The 22,228-nt window shown below is 54.3% G+C and overlaps 1 protein-coding gene across 28 annotated transcripts in view; it reads right to left on the bottom strand.

The window, feature by feature from the left end:
• The window catches only part of NCOR2 (nuclear receptor corepressor 2), a 235,426-nt gene that overhangs the window by 91,323 nt on the left and 121,875 nt on the right, over window positions 1-22,228 (bottom strand). For 25 of the 28 annotated variants that reach the window (XM_060401093.1, XM_042234520.1, XM_042234523.1 and 22 more), the window contains 5 exons: window positions 16,177-16,243; window positions 8,119-8,291; window positions 6,869-6,962; window positions 3,596-3,774; window positions 10-64 (listed from right to left, as the gene is read on the bottom strand). In XM_060401093.1, the coding sequence (XP_060257076.1) occupies window positions 10-64; window positions 3,596-3,774; window positions 6,869-6,962; window positions 8,119-8,291; window positions 16,177-16,243 (568 nt within the window). The remainder of the gene's footprint in view (window positions 1-9; window positions 65-3,595; window positions 3,775-6,868; window positions 6,963-8,118; window positions 8,292-16,176; window positions 16,244-22,228) is intronic. The other 3 variants (XM_042234525.1, XM_042234542.1, XM_042234545.1) reach the window with 1 other exon arrangement.

The raw sequence follows: 22,228 nt of genomic DNA, 5'->3' as shown, positions 1-22,228 counted from the left end.
CAGACTCACCTTCCTCTCCAGGAATGATGCGATCAGGCCGAAGTTCTTGGGGTGCTGCATGAATCTGCGAGGAGAGAAGGGCGGGCCTGAGACCAGGCCGAGGGGGGCTGCCCGGCTGGGCGGCCGCCGAGCTCCCGGGCGCCTGCCATCTCCGCGGGCCCGGCTGGACGGGCGCCGCCCCACTCGGAGCAATTAAGCCCAGGGGGGTGTGGGAAGGGCCGAGGCGGGCGGGACCGAGGGGTAAGAGAGGGCGTTCCTTGGAGTGAGTCACTAGTTTTAGCGCCTTTGAAAATACATTTGTTTGTCCTGCTAGAGGCGGGTTCCAGGAAAAATGAGGACATTACATGCAGCCCTGTGGTGGGGTTCCCCCCCTTTAAAAAATCTGCTTTTGTTTCTATCTCCGGCTGGGCCTGGGAAGCTGGGCCTCGCCCGGCCCACACGGGGCCCCCAAGGGCGAGGTGACGGCACAGAATCTCGAGGCTGCCGGGCCTCCCCGGGAGATGGGAGCAGAGGCTCCGAGTGCCCGCGGGGAGGCGAGCAGGAGGCAAGCCAGCCCAGGAGGCGGCAAGAAGGGACCGAAGTTGGAGGGGTGGCGGGGAACTGGCGCCCCACCAACTGGCTTCCTGCGAAGCCGAGAGAATTACTGGGAAAGAGCTCGGCCAGGCTGAAATGTCAGGGCCACAGGAGCAGGCGGACGGCGGGGGTGGAGATGTGGGTCACGGCTGCTGGGGCCCCGGGGATGCTGGGCGGGGCCTTGGCTGCTCCGCCCCCCCCCCCCCCCCACCCCGCCACGACACACCACCACCCCGCAGCCTCCCTGGGGAGGGAAGAGGCTGCTGGGGAGGCAGGGGCCCCGGGTCCCCCACCCCCACCCCCACCCCCAGGGAGTCCGGGCCAGGGCTGGCGATCATCCTGCCCAGCCCTCCAGATGGCTGGGCTGGAGGCCAGCCGGCCCCTCCCCGGCTCCCCAACCAGACACTGGAGAATCCGGAACAGCCTCTCTGTCTTCCCAGAGGAAGCCGCGAGTCAGGCAGGCTTCCCGGCCTGCAAGCCCGCCTCAGGCAGCTTGCAGAGCTGGAGGCGGCCTAACGCCCTGATTTTCCAGACAGACAGAATCTTCCCTTTCTCTCCCTGCCCCTGTGACACTTCCTTCCCCCACCCCCCACCCCCCAAAATATCCCTTCCTTGGGGTTTCCCCAAGCAGAGATGGGGCCCTCAGGAGACCAAGAAGCAAACTCAGAGGATTCCCTTAGGTCAACTGTTCACCTCCCTCCAACTTACACCTGTATCCTCTGCGGATGTTTACTGAGAATTTACTCTGACATGGGGCACCTCAACAGCCACACAAGGAAGCACTGAGGCTACACCCATTTTACAGATGTGGAAACTGAGGTTCAGGGAGGAGAAGTGGCTGTTCGAAATCACAAGGCCATTAAGTGAGCTCTACGGCACTAACACACGATTTTCAAAGGCCCTGAGTGCTATAACTTCCACTGAAAAGGAGTGATCACCTGGCACCCTGAAGGACACAAGCTGCCAACTTGGGTCTCAGCCCACATCAGCCCAGCCTGGGTCCCCCGTTCTTCAGCTACTGTACTAACAGTATGCAATCATTAGGTCAGAACAGGAAAGCTCCAGAAAGGCCAAAACATAGAAAGCACCCCCAGAAACCTCTTTTCTTAAAAAAAAAAAAAGCATAAATAAAAATAGGAAACATGTTAGGGGGATTTAAATATCTAATGCAACAGTAATTCTTGGAATCCATGACCATACTATAGTTGGTTCTTAAAGTGTAAAACACCTAACAGAGAGAACTTGATTCAATGGCAGGGCAAGCACGTCTGTGAGCATGAGGACCTAGAAAGGAGCCACTAAGTACCTGGGTTTTCTGTCCCTGAGCAGTAGTCCCCGAACACATGTGGAAATTGCTCCCAAAGCCCTCTTTCCTGTGGAAGACTGCTGAATCTGTGTTAGGTGCTCAAGGGGGCATTATACCATCCCTCTATTTTTATGTATGTTTTAGAATTTCCATAATCAAAAGCCATTTAAAAAACGACAACGACAACAAAAACACAATACTTTCCATACGAGAGCCTCTTCAGTCTCTTTTCCTGCATTTCCAAGTCCTGGTGACTGCACTAGCTGACGCACCCCAGCCCTGCCCACCCCAGCCCTGCCCGTGACCCAGAAGCATCCCCATCTCGGGAGCCTAGTTTGACATTTTGGGGTCACTTGACTCTGCAAAGGGCAGAGAGAGCCCCAGCCCCTATGGCCTGGAACCACACCGGGTGGCTGGAGAAGTTAAGTTAATGACCCATGCAGGTCATCTTTTTTGAGGAAACTCTCTTGGCGATGAAAGAGGTGGTAGGCGTGGACATCCAGCAGCTAAGCCCCCAACACCCTCCTGGTTGAGCACTAAGGTCTCCACCTGTCCCTCAGTTCCCCACCCTTTTGCTTCACAGGGTCCTCAGTGCTGTGAAGGTGCAATGTGCTCAGGATGGGCTTCCCTGGGACACACCTTTCGAATCTAGTTGGGGAAAGGAGTGCTTTCTCCATCTGGCCCTTCACTCATCTCCCCAAAACAGTCATTCTGCTCTTCCATATCAGAAGCCCCAGCTTCACCTCTGAGCATCTAGATCCTGCCTCTGCTTCCCAAAGCGCTCCCTACTCCCTGGTTCCGTCTTCCCTCTCCCCCGACAAGCCTCCCAGTTGCAGCTGAGCCCCTGACCTGAAGCTGGGGGATTCTGAATCCTGCCTCCACCCTTTGCAAGCTGTGTGACCTTTGTTAAGCGTCTAAACTTCTCTGAGCCTCTGCTTCCTCCTCTGTGTAATGGGGATGGGTAATGCTGTTATGGGGGATAAGCGGGACAAATGCACAATCCCCAGAAGACATCTGTTTAGCGTCTGTGATGAAGGAGGTGCTCAACCAATAGCCACTTTCCAGATAAAACGAAAACCAAAGTTACCAGCCAGCCACATGCCCCTGCCCCAGCCTTCAGCCCAGCCTCAAAGGTCTTCCTGCCTTGTTCTTCTAATACTCACTGACTCATTTCACATAAAGCTTCCCTGACACTCTACTGGTCCGAATAGTGTCCCCCCAAATATCTTGTCCTCCCAGAACCTCAGAATGTGGCCTTATTTGGCGATGAGATCTTTGTGGATATAATTAGTTAAGATGAGGTCATACTAGAGTAGGGTGGGCCCTGAATCCAATGTGACTGGTGAATCTATAGGAAAAGGAGAAGACACAGAGAGACACACGGGAAACAAGACCACGTGAAGACAGCTGAGACGGAGGGATCCATCTGCAAGCAGAGGGGTGACAGAGATGTCCAGCCACCGCTGGCAACCAGGCTGGAAGGGACCCTCCCTCGGAGCCTCTAGAAGGAACCACCCTGCCCACACCTTGATCTTAGACTGCTGACCTCCAGAACTGTGGGAGAATACATTCCAGCTGTTGTGAGCCACACAGTTGGTGGTCACTTGTCGTCACGGCCCTGGGAAGCCAGGGCAAACCTCAACAGGACAGGCTTCCCAGGGTAGGGGAGGGTGGCCTTGGCCAAGGCGCCCCCCACCCCACCAACAGGGGACTCACTTCTCCCGGAAGGTCTCCTTCTCCTGCTCGCTCCACATGTTCATGACCTGGCGGTCTTTGTACACCTTCATGGGGTCATCCATGAGCCCATTCATGTTGATGAACTTGATCCGCTGCTGGTCGGCATCGTACAGCATGGGCGGGATTACGGCCAGCTGACGCATCTGCTTCTCCAGGTTCTGGAAGGAAAATGGAGATGACGGAGGGCACCTCCCTGGCCGGAAAATGCAAGACGACAAGGAGCTGGGGACTGGGCGGGGGAGGGGACGGGGTGCTCCCGCCAGCACAGAGGAACCCAAATGAATGAGCAGAGGGTAGGGATGCTCCAAGTCAGAATGGGAAAACACAAAACCAGAGAGAAAGCGCATGATGGGTTAAAAAATAAGAACAGGCCCTGCAGGGGGAAGGGAGAATTTAAAGGCAGCCCCAGACAGGTTTATGGTGGGCAGGGCTGTAAATTCAACAGAGAGCAGCAGTCACCTTATCTGCAGTAAGAGGGGAGTGATGAATCTTCCCTTTAGAAATGCAAGTGCCATAAAACACTGCAGGGAAGATGTGCAACCTGGCTGGCTCAGGGACGGGGCTGCCCACCCCCACCCTGGGTTCAGAGGGCATGCGGGGTGGGGCGAGGGGCTGCCTTGCTCTGGGAGGGCCCAGCGAGGCTGCAGAACCATTTCCTCACCAGCCATCCACCTCCAGCCCCGGATCCCGCTCCTTCAAGTGTGCCCACTGGGGACCAAGCTTGACCAGCCCTGTGCATGGCAGGAGTCGGGCGGGCTCGCTCCTAATGCATCGGGGCAGCTATTAAGAGGCTCAGAGCCGCCACTCAGCTGGACTCATTTCCCCAAATCTCTGCAGCCAGCCCATTACTGGCGATTAATTACCAATCTCCGGAGGCAGGCGAGGGCCCCAGCCCAGCCAAGGTCAGCCGGTTCAAAGGATCCGCTGCCCAGCCTCCCACATCTAAGCACTCCATTCAGTGCTGGGGATTCCCAACAGAAGCAGGGGAGCGCAATGGGGGCACAGCCCTGACCTTGGCTGAGAGGAGGACTCCCAGGGAGGCCTGAGCCTCCCCGGCACTTGAGCAGCCCTCCAATACCATCACCTTCTTATCTCCCTCACCTGCACGAGACACACAGTCCTGGCAGATCCAAGCCGGGTTCCTCTTGGCAGGAACCCCCACCCTACTCCATGGTTCCATCCACAGTGGGCTCACATCCTGACTACTGCAAGCTCCCCCGAAATCGCGAGCATCTCTTTTCCTGTCCAGTCCCCTCCTTGCCACCCTCCCAGGGAACCTCAGGTCAGCCTGGACTGGGTGAACAGTTGCTGCCCTGAATTCCCTTTCTGACCATCACCCTTAAACACTGTCCCCTCAACCTCCCCAAGGACCCTGGTGGCTGCACTCTCATGTGGCCAGGAGCTGGGGAAGTGGTCTTCTGGGATGGGGGTGGTTCCGGACCCTGAATCAGCTGAGATGCCATGCACCCTGCATCAAGCAGGGAGCCTGCAGGAAAGGGTCACCCTCTTCCTGCTTCCACGTGCCAATGTGGGTTGTGTACTTGGCCACCATCGGCGGGACAGGAGCCGGAGCAAACCCACAGGTGTGGGCAAAGGCATTCCGAGTTCTGCTTTCTGCAGACTAGATGGTGTTCAAAACAGGGCCACATCATGTGAGGTTTTAAGACAAAGGCTTGGACTTCGGCTCCCCTAGTAGCTCAGATGGTAAAGAATCTGCATGCAATGCAGGAGACCAGGTTCAATCCCTGGGTCGGGAAGATCCCCTGGAGGAGGGCATGGCAACCCACTCCAGTATTCTTGCCCAGAGAATCTCATGGACAGAGGAGCCTAGCGGGCTATAGTCCATGGGGTCATAAAGAGTCGGACATGACTGAACAACTGACACTTTGGCTTTCACACTTTTCCCTGGCGGTCTAGTGGTTAAGACTCCTCCTTCCAATGCAGGGGGCAGAGGTTCGATCCCTGGTTGGGGATCTAAGATCTGTCATGTTGCCAGGCGTGGACAAGAAAAAAATTATTTTTTTAATTAAAATTTATAAAAATAAAATGAAGGCTCTTTTTTTTAAATAGCCAGATAGTCCGAACTACCTGTGTCAAACTTGCATGAACAGCCTGGTGAAAATGCAGAGTTCTGAGTTCTGCCACCCTAGACTGGCTAAATCAGAACCGCTGGGGGTGCGGGCCTGGGAAATCACAATTCAAGCTGGATGTTCCCTCCCCAGGACTCTTAAGTCTGTCCCATATGAGACTCAGTGGCCTAGGCCAGCACGGCCCAATAGAATGTTCTGCAGCGATGCAGGTTTTATGGTCTGCTCTGTGCAGCACGGGCCCACTAACCACACGTGGCTTCTAAGCACTTGCAATGTGTCTGGTGACACCGGAGGAACTGAGTTTTTAATTTTATTTCGTTTCTGGTCATTTCCATTTAAATAGCCACATGCAGCTCGTCAGCGGTGACTGCACTGATCTGGAGTTGTAATACCTCCCAGCTGGACAAAAGCTCTCCCTGGACACAAGGCCCGGGGGAGGAAGAATGTGCTCCCCTCCTTTTGCGAGGCCCCCTCCTTTCCACTGTGATGTTGGGAACATGGAGGGGGGGATGGGGAACTGACACATGAGATGCTTGTAAGACTTGGGAGGGGACAGGCCTGTACCAGCCCTGCCCCAGGAGCAAATGCCTCCTCCCTCTGCTCCCTGGCCACCTCTGGGCTCCAGTGACCAGAGCCAGGGTCACTTGGCTGATAGGTCACCTGGGAACTCTTGATAGAAGGTCCCCAGCTTGGTGAACAGCTGGTGAGCTGAGAAACCCTCCTCTGACCCTGGTTCTGGACAACTGGGAGGCTGACCTACAAACCGCCACCCTCGGGCTCCTGTGCCCTCTGGCTTCGGGTCAGGTTCAGCCAATGGGAAGCACTGAAAGTAGCCAGAGAGCGGGGGAGGAGCGAGAGGCCAGGCTACTTACTCTGCCATGGCGTCACGACGGGGCCCCCCGGCTGTGACCCTTCCTGGCCACGTCCTGCCAGGTGGCCCTTCCTGCATGGCCCAGGAAGGCCTCTCTCCCCACTCAGCCTGCAGGCCCGGGGACAGCCAACAGCTGCTCCCCTAGGGCCTCCCCATCCCTCCTTGGTTCCACCCTACATTCAGTATCAAGCCCTTGATCTCAACCATCCAGGTGAATTCTGTTTCCTGCCGGACCCTCTCCCTGGACAGGGCACACAGTGGGTGGAGCTGAGGTCGGGGTCAAGGACTTACCTCCTGCTCTGAGAGGCCATCGATGATCTCGGACACCTCGTGCTCGCTGCGGGCGGCCGACATGGAGAGCCCGCTGCCCCGCTGACCCACCCTGCTGGAGATCGAAGGCACACACTCAGGACCGGCCCCTCGCAGCCAGCGCAGCGGCACAGCCCCGAGCCCACAACTTCCCCAGAGGCAGCGTGTGGGCAGCGGGGAGGAGCCAGGCCTCCCACACCCACACGGATGGCCCCAAGCTGAGGGGTCTGGGGGAGGGATGGAGCATCCCCACTCTCACCCAGAAAATGCCAGAACGCTTTTTCTCTCCTAAGATGCCCCTCACAAAAGACCAGCTACACAGATCCACGTACAAAGTCCAGCCCTGCCTCTTCACAGCCTCTGGCTCCATGTCCTCCCATGTAACCTGGGGATAAGGTGGTGCCTGGCTCCCAGGACTGGGAGCAGGCATTCAGTGAGACATGGGATGTGAGCATCCAGTAAAGAGTGAGATCCAGAGACTTCCCTGGCGGTCCAGCGGTTAAGACTCTGAGCTTCCACTATGGTGAGGGACATGGGTTCGATCCCTGGTCAGGGAACTAAGATCTTACATGACATGTGGTGTGGCCAAAAAAAACAAAAAGACCCATGGCAAATAATCAAGGGCTTTAATGGAAAAAGGAGACAACATGCAGGAATAACTTAAAACTAAGAATCATACAATAAATTTTCATCTATTTGTTTAAAAAAAGAAAGAGTGAAGTCCATCATCCCTGCTCACAGCCCATTGCCTTATCTGTGTGACAACAGAAACCGCACTCACATGCCACCAAGCACCTACTGTGTGCTGGGCACTCCGACACAGGATTGCACCCAGTCCTTATGCCCGCCACGTGTGACCAGCATCCTTTCCCTTTGACTTACACCAGGGATCTCACACTCGGGAGCCACGTAAATGAACAAAGCTGGGGTGGGTACCAGCCCATGGCACACCGGAAGGAGAGCTCACTCCATCAAAATGGATTTAAGTTTCTTTCCAAGAAGTGTTAAGGCCAGGCAGGTGCTGAGTGACATACCTGAGGCCTTAACTCGGCCCTTGGGGTGCAATTCAAGACCTGCCGTGGTTTCCTTTTCATGCCAGCCAGGGGTCCTCTGCGGACGGTGCCGCAAGCGGCCCCAGGTCCTGGGAGGCAGGGAAGGAGGCGGTGGCAGGTGGGGGGTGGTGTGGAGAGGGGGAGGGTGGGGGGCGCGAGTGGGCCCGGCCCTCAGCTCACCTCTGCATGCGTTCCTGCAGCTCCCGCTGCTTGCGGATCTCGGGGAACTGCTTCTCGTAGTACTCGCGCACCTTGCTCTCCTTGGCCCGCCGCCGGGGATTATTCTCGATGCGCTCCACCTTCTTCTCCCAGGCCTCCATGAGCTGGTCATAGCGCTGGCAGAACTTCTGTTCCTGGGGAGACGCGGGGGAGCCCTGTGGCAGCTGCTCCTCCTGTATCCGACATTCAGCACCCCAGGGCTCCCTGCTCTGCCGTGCGCACGGGCAGGGGTGCGATCACACACAGGTGCACAGGCAGACACACGATCACGCGGAGACCGGGGCAGACCCAGGCCACTGTCTGCCCTAAGGATCTGGCTGCCTTGCTCCTTGGGGCATGGGCCACCCCCACCCCCAGCCTTCCTCTAGAAAGGCCTTATAGTATACAGACGCTTCCAGTCACATGTGGCCGTTAAAGCTGAATGATGTAAAACTAAGTTGTATTTAAATTCAGGTCCCTGGTCCCCCTGCCACTGGGGCCAGGGCTATTGTCTGCAGTGGGCGTTGTGCACAGACCATTTCCATCACTGTAAGTTGTGTCAGATGGTGCAGCTCTGGGGTGCCCGTCAGACCTGGGGCGGCTCCGTGGAAAGCATTCTCTTTCTGAATAGTTCCTCATCCCCCAGCCTCAGGCCCAGCCATGCTCCCCAGATCCAAGGACTGGGTGTAAAGACTCAAGCTGCTATCCGTTCACGACAAGGAAGTCCCTCTCTGAGTCTAACCACAGTGCTTCCTGCTGTATACAAGTCCTTCCTTAGAGAAAAGACCCGTGCTCAGCCCAGAGTGTAAGCTGCCTGGCTTCCGAGTCTCCAAGGTGACCCAGACCTCAAGCAGGCAGGAAGCGTCCGGCTGCTCTTGAGACCCAATCTCCCCATCTCTAACAGCTGCCGTGGACAGATGGCACGGTCTGGGAGTTTCGCTTGAATGCCTTCTTGACACTTCAGCATAATCAGAAAGCCTGCCTCTGGTCTTCGTGCCCAGACACCCCATCCCACCCTGAATTTCAGCTTCTGACCAAGGCAGTCTGTGACCTTGGTCCTCAACAAACCCAGGCGCATTGACAGTCCCCAGGGGGCTGTCAGGCCATCTACGAGGAGGAGCAGAACTCGATCCCCAGCTAGCGGGGGCGCCACACATACCGGGCTGCCCCAAGAACCCTTGGGAGGTCAAGTTCTAGCAGCATGCAATGGCCACATGTGTTCGTTTCAACATGTTGCAGACAGGACTCCTGGGGTGGGACCAACATGAAGGACACTCGGCTCATCGTCAGAGCAGGGGACCCTCCCCACCCTCTCAGTGTAAGTGTGTGATCAGTATCCTCCCCCAGCCAGCAGGGCCACCCAGGTGGAAATCCTGGCAGGGTCATTCATTGCTGCCCCACGAGGGGCAGTGGCCACTGCCACGGGCTGTCCTGCGGTGCTCAGGAGGCCTAGGTCTGATGGGTGAGAGCAGGGAAATGTCAGATGGGCTAAAGGTGAGAACGTGCTCACCCAAACACCAGCAGAGAGAAAAAAATGCAGTTACCAGTGAAGATGAGCAAGAAACCCACGGGGCCACCAACCAGCTGCCCAGTGGAGGGGAGGCCAGCAAGATGACCCGGCCCTGCCTGGGGCCCTTGTAGAGCAAAAGGGACAGAACAGCCATGAGGGGTCACCAGTCACACTGCCCAGCCCCAGTCACCACACACAAAGACGCGAGCAGCTCCTGAGGACTATTCAACGTGAGGAAGTTCCCCTTCATATCTGACCACAGTGCCACCTGCTGTCACCTGTGTGCTGGGCGTGCTCTCTGTCCACTGAGGGCTGAGGGCACTGGGCACCGCAGGACAGCCCGTGGCAGTGGCCACAGCCCCTCCTGGGGCAGCGATGACCCTGCCAGGCGTTTCCACCTGGGTGGCCCTGATGGCCGGGGGAGGATACGGATCACACACGCACTTCCACACACATATGCTCACACATACACACACACTGAAGCACACACATCCCCACACATACACACATGCACACACTCACACACACTCACACTGACAAACACGTAACACATGTTCTCACTCACAATACAAACCACACACACTCACTCATAATCTCACACACCCAGGTACTCACACACTGTCTCACACTTACATTTCAGAGGCTGGAGCACCGCTAAGCTAGCCTGCTGGCGACAGGGGCAAGAATATGCACAGGAGAAGGAGGATGGCCCCTGTGACCACAGTTTGTCACCCTCTGCGAGAATTCTTTGTTCCAGCACCATCACCACCATCATCTTCACCATCACTATCGTCACCATCATAAACAGCAACGTCGGCTTCACCATCACCATCGGCATCGCCACTGACACTGGCCGAAGGACCGCTGCGTCACGTGCCAGGCACAGAGCCGAGTCCTTCCCGTGACCACCGTCGCTCCTCTGTCCAGGTGGGAGCTCAGAGCTTGGGCGCCATCAGGCCTGGATCACACGGTCCAGACGGGCGGTCAGGATCCTGACGGTTGTTCTGATAAAGCCCAGTGTGTCTACGTTTCCTTTCGCTGCTCATGCTTTTGGAGGTTGCACCAAAGAGCCACTGCCAAATCCAAGGTTGTCAAGATTCACCACCAGGGCTTTTCTTAATTGCATGGCTTTAGAGGTTTGGGTTTTTAAGATTTATTTTATTTGTTTTTGGCTGCATGGGGTCTTCGTTGCTGCATGTGGGCTTTCTCGAGCTGCAACAAGCAGGGGCTGCTCTCTAGCTGCGGTGCACAGGCTTCTCACTGCAGTGACTTCCTTTGTTGCAGAACATGGGTTCCAGGAGCAGAGGCCTCAGTAGCGGTGGCACAGGGGCTCAGCTGCTCCAAGGAATGTGGGATCTTCCTGGACCAGGGACTGAAACCGTGTCCTCGGCAATGGCAGCTGAGTTCTTAACCACTGGACCAGCAGGAAGCCCTGGCTTTCACTCTTGCATTTAGGTCTCTAGCTCATTTCGAGTAAGTGTGTGTGTTAATTCTGTGAGATGGAGTCCAACTCCATTCCCGCGTGTCTGACCATCCTGCTGTCTCAGCACCATTTATTGAAGAGACGGTCCTAACTCTCCGAGTGGACTTGGCCTCCTGTCAAAAATCCACCGGCCACAGATGTGAGGGCTTAATTCCAGACTCTCTAGTCTGTTCCATGGTCCTCCGTGTCTGTCCTTAGGCTAGAATCACACTGTGCTGATTTCTGCAGTTCTGCAGGGTTTTTTAAATTTACTTTTAAATTTTGGCTGTGCTAGGTCTTCGTTGCTACCTGTGGCCTTCCTCCAGCTGTGGCGAGCAGTGACTTCTCTTGTTGGGGAGCATGGGCTCTGGACGCTCAGGATCAATAGTTGCGGCTCGAGGGCTCTAAAGCGTGGGCTCAGTAGCTGTGGCACACGGGCTTAGCTGCCCCACGGCATGAGGGATCTTCCCCTCTGTTGGAAAGTGAATTCTTAACCACTGGACCACCTCAATATATTTTAAAATAAGGAAGTGAGTCTTCCAACTTGGTGGTTTTTTTCAAGACTGTTTTGGCTATTTGGGGTCCCTCTGAATTTGAGGGTCATCCTGCAGCTGACAGTTCCGAGCAACCACGGTAGTCTGGGCTTTGCTCCAAGCATGCTGCTTGTAGCCTCTCGTTCAGTAGCCTGATGAGGTGGGTGTTCCTACAGTCCCCACTGAATGAAACAGGAAACTGAGGCCAGGAGCCAGTGATTTGCCCCGGTCACCGAGCAGAGCCAGGATTTGAACCCGTCTGCCCTGCCAGGTATGGCAGGATGCAACTCTACAATTAGGGAGGAAATAAGAGATGGGGTGCCCAGGAGGAACCCCCTAAACTGAGGAAGACAGTCTCAAACCAACAGAGAACCCAGAGGGAGGTGCCAGGGAGCTGACTGGAGCCGGCTGGCCAGGGAAGCCGATCTCTATGGTCACCTAGTGACCTGGCACCCTCCATACCCCCAGGGAGCCCAGCCTGCAGCCTCACCTAAAGGCTTTCTTCCGCTGGGCTCAGCGGCTCAGGCGCCATGGAGTCGGAGAAATGTTCCCCCACTGGCTGTCCTGCGTGTTCAGCGATGGGTGAAGGGGACAGGCCGGGGCTCTCCCAGCCTGTGTCCTGCGGCCCATCACTCAGGCTGCAAAAGCAGATGCTGGGCCAAGTCAGAACAAAGCCAGATGTGAAGCATAAGGACATCAGAGGTGCCGAGGATACAGAACGTGCTTCATTCAGCCATCTCTTAAAAAAAGAACTGTGGTGCTGGAAAAGACTCTTGAGAAGCCTTTGGACTGTGAGATCAAACCAGTCCATCCTAAAGGAAATCAACCCTGAATATTCATTGGAAGGACCAACACTGAAGCTCCAATACTTTGGCCACCTGATGCAAAGAGCCGACTCATTGGAAAAGACCCTGATGCTGGGAAAGATGGAGAGCAGGAGGAGAAGGGGATGACAGAGGATGAGATGGTTGGATGGCATCACCGACTCCATGGACATGGGTTTGAACAAGCTCTGGGAGATGGTGAAGGACAGGGAAGCCTGGCTTACTGCAGTCCGTGGGATTGCAAAGAGTGGGACATGACTGAGGGACTAACACACACACTAGACCCCGGGCCAGATGTCCATGGAAGAGAAGAGAGGGGAAAGGGGAGGTGAGGATGGAGGCCAAGATGGGAATCCTGTGGCCACAGCCAAGAATCGTCTGGAGCACCAGGAACTGGAAGAGGCAGGAAGGAGCTTCCCCTAGGGCCTCTAAAGGGAGCACAGCCCTGCCCACATCTTCACCTTGAACTTCTGGCCTCCAGCACAGAGAGAATACATGTCTGTTTTCTCAGCCACCTAGTTTGTGGCCATTTGTTACAGCCACCTCAGGAAGTGAATGCACCCACCGTCCAGGCTAGGCTCACCGCTGACTAACCCATTCTGCAGGGCCACCGTCAATCACACCCACTCTCCCCGCCAGGCACTGTGCTTCCTGCAGCGCCACCATGACCCCATTTCACAGATGAGGAAAAGCGAGGCTTGGGGCCAGACAGCTCACCCAGGACCACTCACAGCAGGTATGGTGGACGGGATTTGAACCTGTACATTAGTGACTCAGCCTTACACCCCTCCCCCAACACACACACACACACACACACACACACACACAATCTGGCTTCCAGGGTCGTGGGGTAAGCTCAGGGAAGGATAGGGCAGGCCCGGTGGGGGTTCCTGTTGGGGTTGGGCACCCCTCTGGGTACAGAGCCTCAGCCTTCTGGGCAGAGCAGGCATGCAGGGCAGCCTGGGCTGCTAGGTCGCAGTCCCAGAAACCTCTGAAAAGTGAGAGCTCCACCGGAGAACTGACTCAGGTGGAGGCGGGAAACACACAGATCTGAAGGGGCACGTCTTGACCAAGCCCCCTCCAGGTCCCGCCTGACAACGATGCACAGGCCTCGGGGGCCCGTTATATAAGAACTAGAGCAAGATCATGCCTGATGCCCTCCTGTCAGTTCCTGTGGTTTCCCGAATTCATTTTCACAAAAGCCTCTCTTAAGACGGGCTCAGCTTGGCCACAAAGCCACCCAGAGTTTCTTAGAAGTCTCCAGTTCCTCTTCCCCTATTTTTAAATAAGCCCATTTCCCCTCCATCCCCTCAAAGGACCTCCAAGGAGCCCTGGGAGATTTCTTAAGAACTTACGTCCACCCAACTCCACCCTCAGCAGTCACCAGGATCCTTTTAAAATGTAGATCAGATCTCCTTTCTCCCCAGCGAAAGGACCTCCCCAACCATGCCCTTCACCCCCAGGCAGGACTACTCAGGAAAGGCTGTACATCCTGAGGTGTGCTCCTGAATTTCTTTCATCCAAGAGACAGAGAAGCATGACAGGCGAGGGTCTGGGCATCCACACTTACTTTCTAAGCGTTCAATACAAAAACATTCACACTCACACACACACATGCATACACACCAAGTGGATGTAAAGCAGTGCGTGCACGTTAAGTCACTTCGGTTGTGTCTGACTCTTTGCGACCCCATGGACTGTAGCCCACCAGACTTCTTTGTGCATGGGATTCTCCAGGCAGGAATACTGGAGTGGGGAGCCATGCCCTCCTCCAGGGGATCTTCCTGACCCAGGGATCAAACCCGCATCTCTTCCGTCTCCTGCACTGGCAGGCGGGTTCTTTACCACTAGCGCCACCTGGGAAGCCCAAAGAAATGTTAACCATGAGGAATTCTAGATGGTGGGCATATAGCCGTTCACTGTACCCTGTCAAACTGCCTACATGACTGTCAAGTTCTCTGAATCACTAAAAATCCTTAAAGACTTTGTATTCTTTATTAAGAATAAACTGTCTCACTGTATTTGGAATAAAATCCAAATGTTCCTCTCCAGTACAGAAAGGTTCTCCACCATAGTCTCCTCACTCATGCGCTGTAGTCCAACTTGCCTGTTGCATTCTGTCCCATGTCACCCCATGCTGGGTCCTACCTCAGGGCCTCTGCACTTGCTACGCCCGCTTCTTGACACTCAGACCCCCAGATACTCACACAGGTCGTCCTTTCTGGTCATTCCTCTCTCAGTTCTGAGGTGGGACATCCAGGCTGTCGCCCACCCCACTTCTCTGCCCGGCACTTGTCCCTCCTCTCCTCCACTCAGCATAACACAGCTCAGCACTGCACCAGGCCCACAGCACGTGTTCAGTAAATATTTCTTAATTCAGTGAATAACATAGGATGCCCTGTTTCATGAACCCCATCTACCCAGTTGGGTGCTTCTGGTCACCATCCAGTCAATTTAGGAGTCTGAGAAGGTCAAGAAAGGAAAGGTTGGGAAGCCCACCGCTTCTTACCCCATGGGTCCCCAGAGTTCAGAGGTGTTGCTGCCCCCCCACCGCCCCCAGCCTCTCAGTCCTTCAGCATCTGGGACAGAAGTATCTCCCTTCTCTGAGGGTCCAGCTGACATCTAAGGCCAGAGCAGGGTGGGTTCAGAAACTGTTTCAAAGGATCCAGGGCCCTCAGGTGATACAATCCGAGCTTTTGTGAGATGGTCTAAGAAAGAACAGTTCTCTCTTTCTGGCCTCCAAGCCTGCTACAGAAATTCAGGTCCCAAAGGAAAATCAGTTTGTTAAATGTGCTAACACAGAGTTGAAAAAAAAAAAAACAACCACCAAGAAACCGCATAGACTTCAGGTACATCAGATCAGGTACAACCTGATCAAACCACTGCTTGATCAAACCACTCCTGAACTCCACTCAGTAGACTCTCAGCTACAGAAATTCTTTGACCGGTCAAGCCCATCTGAGCCAGCTTTTCTACCTCTCCCAGCTGGAAGAACACTAACGGGTAACACTCCCTCCATCCCTCAGCCCTAACCTCCCCCAGCGAACCAGCGATGTAAACGAGCATCCTAAACCACAGCTAAAGGTGTTCTCTGGCGTGTGCTCTCCCTGCTTTGGGGCTGCCTCCCAGCTGAGCCTGGAGTGTGCATGCAGCGGAACGCAGGAGTCATACTGCCGCAAGGAGGCCTCACTGCTTCTCCGGGTCCTGACTTTCCTGAGCCCAGAATGAGCACAGTGGGCTGGGAAAGGCTCATTTCCCAGGGAATCCCCTGCAATCACCATCACCCAGCGCACAGCCCACCCCCGTCCTCCACCTCTGACAGCAGACCTCTCTCTGCCCAAAATATCCACAGTGGGTCCTCTGACAAGGGACCAGGTTTCCCAGCTAATGTTATGCTTTCTCTTCTTCCAGGTGGGAAAAGGAGGGGCAGTGTCTCCAGCACCCCCTCACGCCCACACCCTTGCTTCCTTGAGGCAGCTGAACCCGAGCCCCCGGCTTCACTAAAGCAGCTGCTGTCTTTTCCTATTTCTCTTGCTGTCCTTGGCTTTTTTTCATGCCCTGGACACTTAGGAATCAGGCTCAGAACCCAGGGGTCCCAGGGGCCGTGGTCTGAGTGGCGGGGACCATTTCCACTCTCCAGGAAGCCTGGCTCACAGAAGGGAGGGGGCAGCAGAAGAGATTCTAAGGCTGGGGGCCCCAGTGATGACTTACCCATTGTTTCCGGGCGTGATTCCTCCTCTTGAAGTACAAGATTAACTTTTTCCGCATCGCCTGGTTTCTAAGCAAGAAGGAGACAGCCAACGGGGCAGGTCAGAAAGGCAGGGTTTCAGGAATTTCATCCCTCGCTGAAGTTTGCCCCATCACTGGCTTCCGGTGAGGGAAGAGACCCCATAATCCCCCGAGGCAAGCCACGTACTCCCAATGTGTGTCTTTCCTCTGCCCTATAGGAGGTGCCCTCCACCCATACTCTGGATGAGCATGGTCTGCAGGAAAAGAGGGCTCCGAACGGGGGTCAAGGTCCTGTGACTTCCTGCCCTCCCCAGAGCTGCCATCACCCCTACACACACCCAAGCTCCCCTCTCTCGTTAGCCACGGAAAACCAGCCACAGAGAAAAAGCCACAGCCTTAGACCAGGAACACAGGCCAGGCAGACTAAGCCCCCGAAAGCTGCAGCCACACAGAGGCAGGATCTTGGGGTCTGGCCTCAAGCCACCTCCAACCAAGAAAGACCCTGCTCTGCCCCCCCTGGGGTAGAGGTGATATGGATAGGCCAGCGACAGGCTGGTGGGGGCCAGTGCAGCAGGAACTCCAGGAAGCACTCGAGGGGTCTTACGCCTCAGGTCGGTGAAGCCAGACCCCTCCCACCATCGGGGTTCTTAACCAAGGAGGCCACACATAGCACCGCGGGCTCAGAGGGGAGTGGGCACTTTCAGGGGGTGGGACGGATGTGGGTGGTTCAGAGAGAAAGAGGAGCAGAGAGAGAGACACCGAGACCAGGAATGAGAGAGAAAAGGAAAGCAGAAGGACAGGCAGAGGCCCAGAGAGAAGCAAGGGGAGAGAGAGAGAGAAGTGGATAAGATCCCAAATGAGGACAGAGCCCCAGAGGGGAAGGAGCCTGGCAGAGACACAGACAGCGAGACAGGAGGGGAACAGGCCTCCAGGCAGAGGAGGACAAGATCCAAAGAAAGTGGGCGGGACGACGGATACACAAGGACCTACTGTAGAGCACAGGGAGCTATGCTTAATATCCTGTGATAAACCATAAGGGGAAAGAATATTAATATTCCTATATGTAAAACAGACAGCCAGTGAGAATCTGCTGTATGACTCAGGGAGCTCAACAACAACCGAGTGCTCTGTGACAACCTAGAGGGGTGGGACAGGGTGGGAGGTGGAAGGGAGGTTCAAGAGGGAGGGGACATATGTGTACCTATGGCTGATTCATGTTGATGCATGGCAGAAACAAATATTTTTGTAAAGCCATTATGCTCCAATTAAGAATAAGTAAAGGAATGGAAATGGTATATAGGAGGCAAAATTTTTAAAAGGAATATTAAAAGAAGGTATGCATTTGTATATACGTATTCGCAGTGCAGCAGAGTTGTACAGCACAACCCTGTGAATCAACCATTCTTCAATAATAAAGTAAAAATGAAAGAAAGGGAGATGGAGCCCTAGAAGAAGGCAGAGGGAGAGTCAGAGATGCCGAGCGATGCAGGAAAGGGGGGAAGGCACACCCAAGGGCCCACTGCCCCCAGCCCCCTCCCCACAACCTCCAAGACAGCAGAGTGCAGCAGCTGGGGTCTGCGGGGGTCACAGACAGGCCCCGGGAGGCCATCAGGCCTGTGAACTTGCTTGATCCCATCTGAGTGTACAGTGGGATCAATTTTTCTGGGGCGGGGTCCCCCAACTTGCTCATAGCCTCAGCTGCACCCAGAACCCTTGCAAAAAGCTCTCAAACCAGTGGCTGGGAGCCATGCATGCACAGGTCTACCAGCACGCCTTACCCCTGTCCGGATGAGTGTCCCCAGACCCTGCAGGGATTTCCAGCATCCTCACTATCAGGTCTCAAGTCTGAGACACTGACAGGCCTGCACGGACCCTCTTCATTTATGGACCCCAGCCAGGCTTTCAGCCCTGTCTCCATCCATCTCCCGACAAGGAAAGGCCACATTCACTTCCAGGAGGGTCGCTGGTAAGACCGTGGGCTCCCTGGATCAATCTGATTTCACCTCCTGTCGTGCAGGCCTCCCACCTCGAGGTCTCACTACTTAACATCAATCTTGCCCTCCCCAGCAGGGTGGGCACTGGGGGTCCTCAGCCATACAGGCTGAGACCAGAACCCTTCATTCCACAGCAGGGGGTCTCTGAGCAAATCTCAGGTCTCTCAGCCTCAGTTTACTCATCTGAATAATGGGAGCAATGGCACCATGCTTTCATCTCCTCAGTCACTCAGCAAAAGTTCACCGAGCACCTACTATGCGCTAGGCACTGTTCTGGGTCCTGGGGACCCAGGGGTGAGCAACACAAAGCCCTGAGTCCTCCGAGTCTTCACGGAGGCAGGTGACACATAGAGGGACCATGCTGACAATAAGCAATACAATCCTGGGGACCTCCCTGGTGGTCGAATGGTTAAGAATCTGCCTGGCAATGCAGAGGACATGGGTTCGATCCCTGGTCAGGGAACTAAGATCCCACATGCCCTGGAGCAACTAAGCCGGCACCTCACAACTAGAGAGTCTGTGTGTAGCAACCGAGATCCTGCATGCCACAACTAAGACCTGACGCAGCCAAATAAATAAATATTTTAAAAAATGATAACCTTAGATTCAGAAACTTACACAGAGGGATGGGGTAGTGACTGGGGGAGGGGAGGGCACAGCTATTTCAGGTTCAGGGTGCAGAAAAATGTCTCAGAGTTGGCCTGGACATTTCAATCACCAGGAGGGCCCAGCTACGGAACGACCCACAGGGAGACTCACTCCAGGCAGAGCACACTGGGTGTGCAAAGGCCCTGTGGTGGGAACAAACTCAAGTGTTTGCAGACCAGACAGAAGAAGATCCTTGTGGCTGCAGAGTGCTGTGGAGGGACAGAGAGGAGGAGAGCACAAGGTGAGCAGGGCCCACTGTGCAAGGCCTCATGGGCTGGAACACAGGAGAGGGTTTGGACCTAAAGGCAGCAGCTGAGAAGGCCAAGAAGCCGTGACAGTCCAGAGCAATAAGCCCGCCAGCTCTGAGGTCTTGGTCTCGAACACCACTCTCCAGTAAAAGGAGCCATTTCTCAGGACTTCTCTGGCAGCCTATTGGTTAAGATTCGGTGCTTCCACTGCAGGGGGCATGGGTTCGATCCCTGGTCAGAGAACTAGGATCCTGAATGCAGGGGGACATGGCCAAAGAAAAAATAGAGCCATTTCTCCCTGGAGGAATGACTGAGTCCGGCGCTGGGGCAGGAAATATACAAGACGAGCCCAGAACGTCTTTAAACAGAGAAGTGTTAAAAAGGAAGGACACACCAAAAGAAGTGTGGTGGGAGGGTGTCAAAAGGACACAGGGCCCAACCTAAGAGTTTCTGACGACCACAGCTGGAACAATCTGAGAAGCAAAGTAAATAACACTAGTGCTAGACTATAACCCGACGAATAAAATAAACATCTACAGATCTACACAGATGTAAATCAATGACAGAATAAATAAACAAAGGAGAGAGAAGGGACACGTGTTCTTTGTGCGTGTGCATGCATCCTCAGTCAAGCCCAACTCTTTGTGACCCCATGGACTGACTGTAGCCTGCCAGACTCCTCTGTCCGTGGGATTCCCCAGGCAAGAATACTGGAGTGGGTTGCCATTTCCTTCTCCAAGGGATATTCTTGATGCTGGGATCAGACCCTGTGTCTCCTGCACCACAGGCGGATTCTTTACCACTGAGCCACCTGGGAAGCCTTACAGAGTTTCAACTACTAAACCCAGAAGGACTGAGGGAAGTAGAAAATCACTATTAGATACCACGGTGCTAATTGTTACAGGCAAGACCCTTCCACGAATGTTAAACTGGCTGGCAAAACGTTGAGGAAAGATGAGAAATTTGCATAGCTGCAAAGCATTTTCCCCAAATATTTACTAAGCATCGTGGCGGCTTTCACTTGAGTCCACAAAGTCTTTGATATTCGCCCTTTAGGAGGTGCAGCTGGACTTCCCTCCCCTTGACAGTAGGCTGGACAGCAAGTCGCTTCTAAAGCACAGAGTGGGGACTTCTCTGGTGGTCCAGAGTGGTGGTTAAGACATCACCTTCCAATGCAGGGGGCACAAGTTCGATCTCTGGTCAGGGAACTAAGATCCCACATGCCTCCTGGCCAAAAAAACCAAAATGTAAAACAGAAACAATATTGTAACAAATTCAATAAAGACTTTAAAAATGGCCCACACATCAAAAAAAAAAAAAAAAAGTGCACAGAGTAGGGATGAGAAAGACAGCAACTTGACAGGGAGGCAGCTGATACTTCCCTGAGCAAGGGAGCAAAGTCAACACCACCTATAGTGACATAAACACCCCCAGTCAGGGTGTTGGGTGCCCCTGACGTATCGTGATGGGAAGGGCACCCCCTTACCTCGGGGGCACTCTTCCCCCAAATCCACAAGCCCAGCCTCCTCCTGAAAAAATATCAAACACACCCAAATCGTAGGACATGCTGCAGATTCCGAGAGCAGTCCTCTTCAAAAGTGACAAGGTAAGGAAAATCAAGGAAGACTGAGAAATGGTCACAGAGTGAAGGCCAAGGGGTCACGAAGATGAAGTACAGAGAAGGATTCTGGATCAGATCTTGGACCAGAAAACAGGCATCAGTGGGAAAATGGAAAATCCAAAGAAAGTCTGTGCAGTGGTCCCCAATCTTTTGGGCACCACGGACAGGTTCCATGCAAGACAATTTTCCCATGGACTGGGAGATGGTTTGGGGATGAAAAGACACAGGAAGAGGGCCACGTGAAGATCGGGTTGGAGTGAAGCGTCTGCAGGCTAAGGATCGCCAAGGATGCTCAGCAAACACCAGAAGCTAGAAAATGCACAGAAGGATCTTCCCCATAGCACCTGCAAGAGATCACCCTGCCAATCCCTGGATTTCCAACTTCCAGCCTCCAGAACCACGAGAGAATGAATCACTATAGTTTCCAGGCAGCCTGGTTGTTGTGAAGAGTTCTGGCAGCCTGAGGAAACTCACACAGCCTGGAACATTCTACCCCAAGCACGGTGCTGTGGCTTCAAGCTGAAGAGGCCTCAGTGAGAACAAAGGCTCGCTTGCAGGGGCAGAGGCCAGGCAAGCAGCCGTCTCCATTCCTCATAGCTACTGGAGGGCACGTGTCCTCCCTAGCTGATCCGGGTTTCCTTCCAGAGCAAGCTGGTATCCATGGCAGGTATCCATTTGCTGACTGCCAAAGAGGACCAATGTCAAGTCCACAGGTTGCAAACAGGTGCAGTCCACCAAGCAGGGCCAGTTCCTGAGACTGCTGTGTTTGGGCTGTGGAGCTTTCTGAAAACACTGCGTTTGTTGCCATTATTGAAAACCAGAAGCTGCTGCATAAAAAGATGAACAGAGAGCTTCTCTTAAAAAAAAAAAAAAAACCAGGCAGCCTGATCACACTCCTTTATGGCCACAGACTGGGAACTGAGGTCTGACTGTCCCCCCGCCACCCTTTTAAAATGTTTATTTATTTGGCTGTGTTGGGTCTCAGTTGTGGCATGTCAACACTTTAATTGGGCTGTGTGGGATCTAGTTCCCTGACCAGGGATCAAAACTCTGTCCCCAGCACTGGAAGATTGGAGTTCTACCCACTGGACCACCAGGGAAGTCCCCTGACTGCCCATTTAAAAGAGTGACAAGCTCACCATTCCCCCTAGTCCCTACACTCCCTAGCACCTCCCACCAGCCCTTCCCTAACTTTGTTCCTGCCCCAGAGGCATGCATCTGGGTTCACAAGCTTCTAGACATCTGGCTTGGGGTGTTCATTTGTGCAATACTCTTCTGGCAAACTTTTTTTTTTTTTTGAGTGTTTATTTTGTCGCAAGAAGTGTTTAGGTATTGCAGCTGCAAACAGCATACTGCAGACAAATCTTCTCTGCCGAGATTTTGTCTGGCAAAAACAAGAAGCAGAGTCTCTCTCAAAGGGTTCCGGAAGGACCGACAGACCAGCAATGTGATGAGTTCGTTGGTGGAAGCATTTTTAGGGTGCAAAGGATATCTCAGTCTCCTGGAAAAGTCAGGGTTTAAAA

This window comes from Ovis aries, chromosome 17 (assembly GCF_016772045.2).
Source record: "Ovis aries strain OAR_USU_Benz2616 breed Rambouillet chromosome 17, ARS-UI_Ramb_v3.0, whole genome shotgun sequence".
Taxonomy (NCBI): Eukaryota; Metazoa; Chordata; class Mammalia; order Artiodactyla; family Bovidae; genus Ovis; species Ovis aries.
The sequence above is the reverse complement of the archived record's forward strand: the minus strand, read 5'-3'. Positions and strand labels throughout refer to the sequence as shown.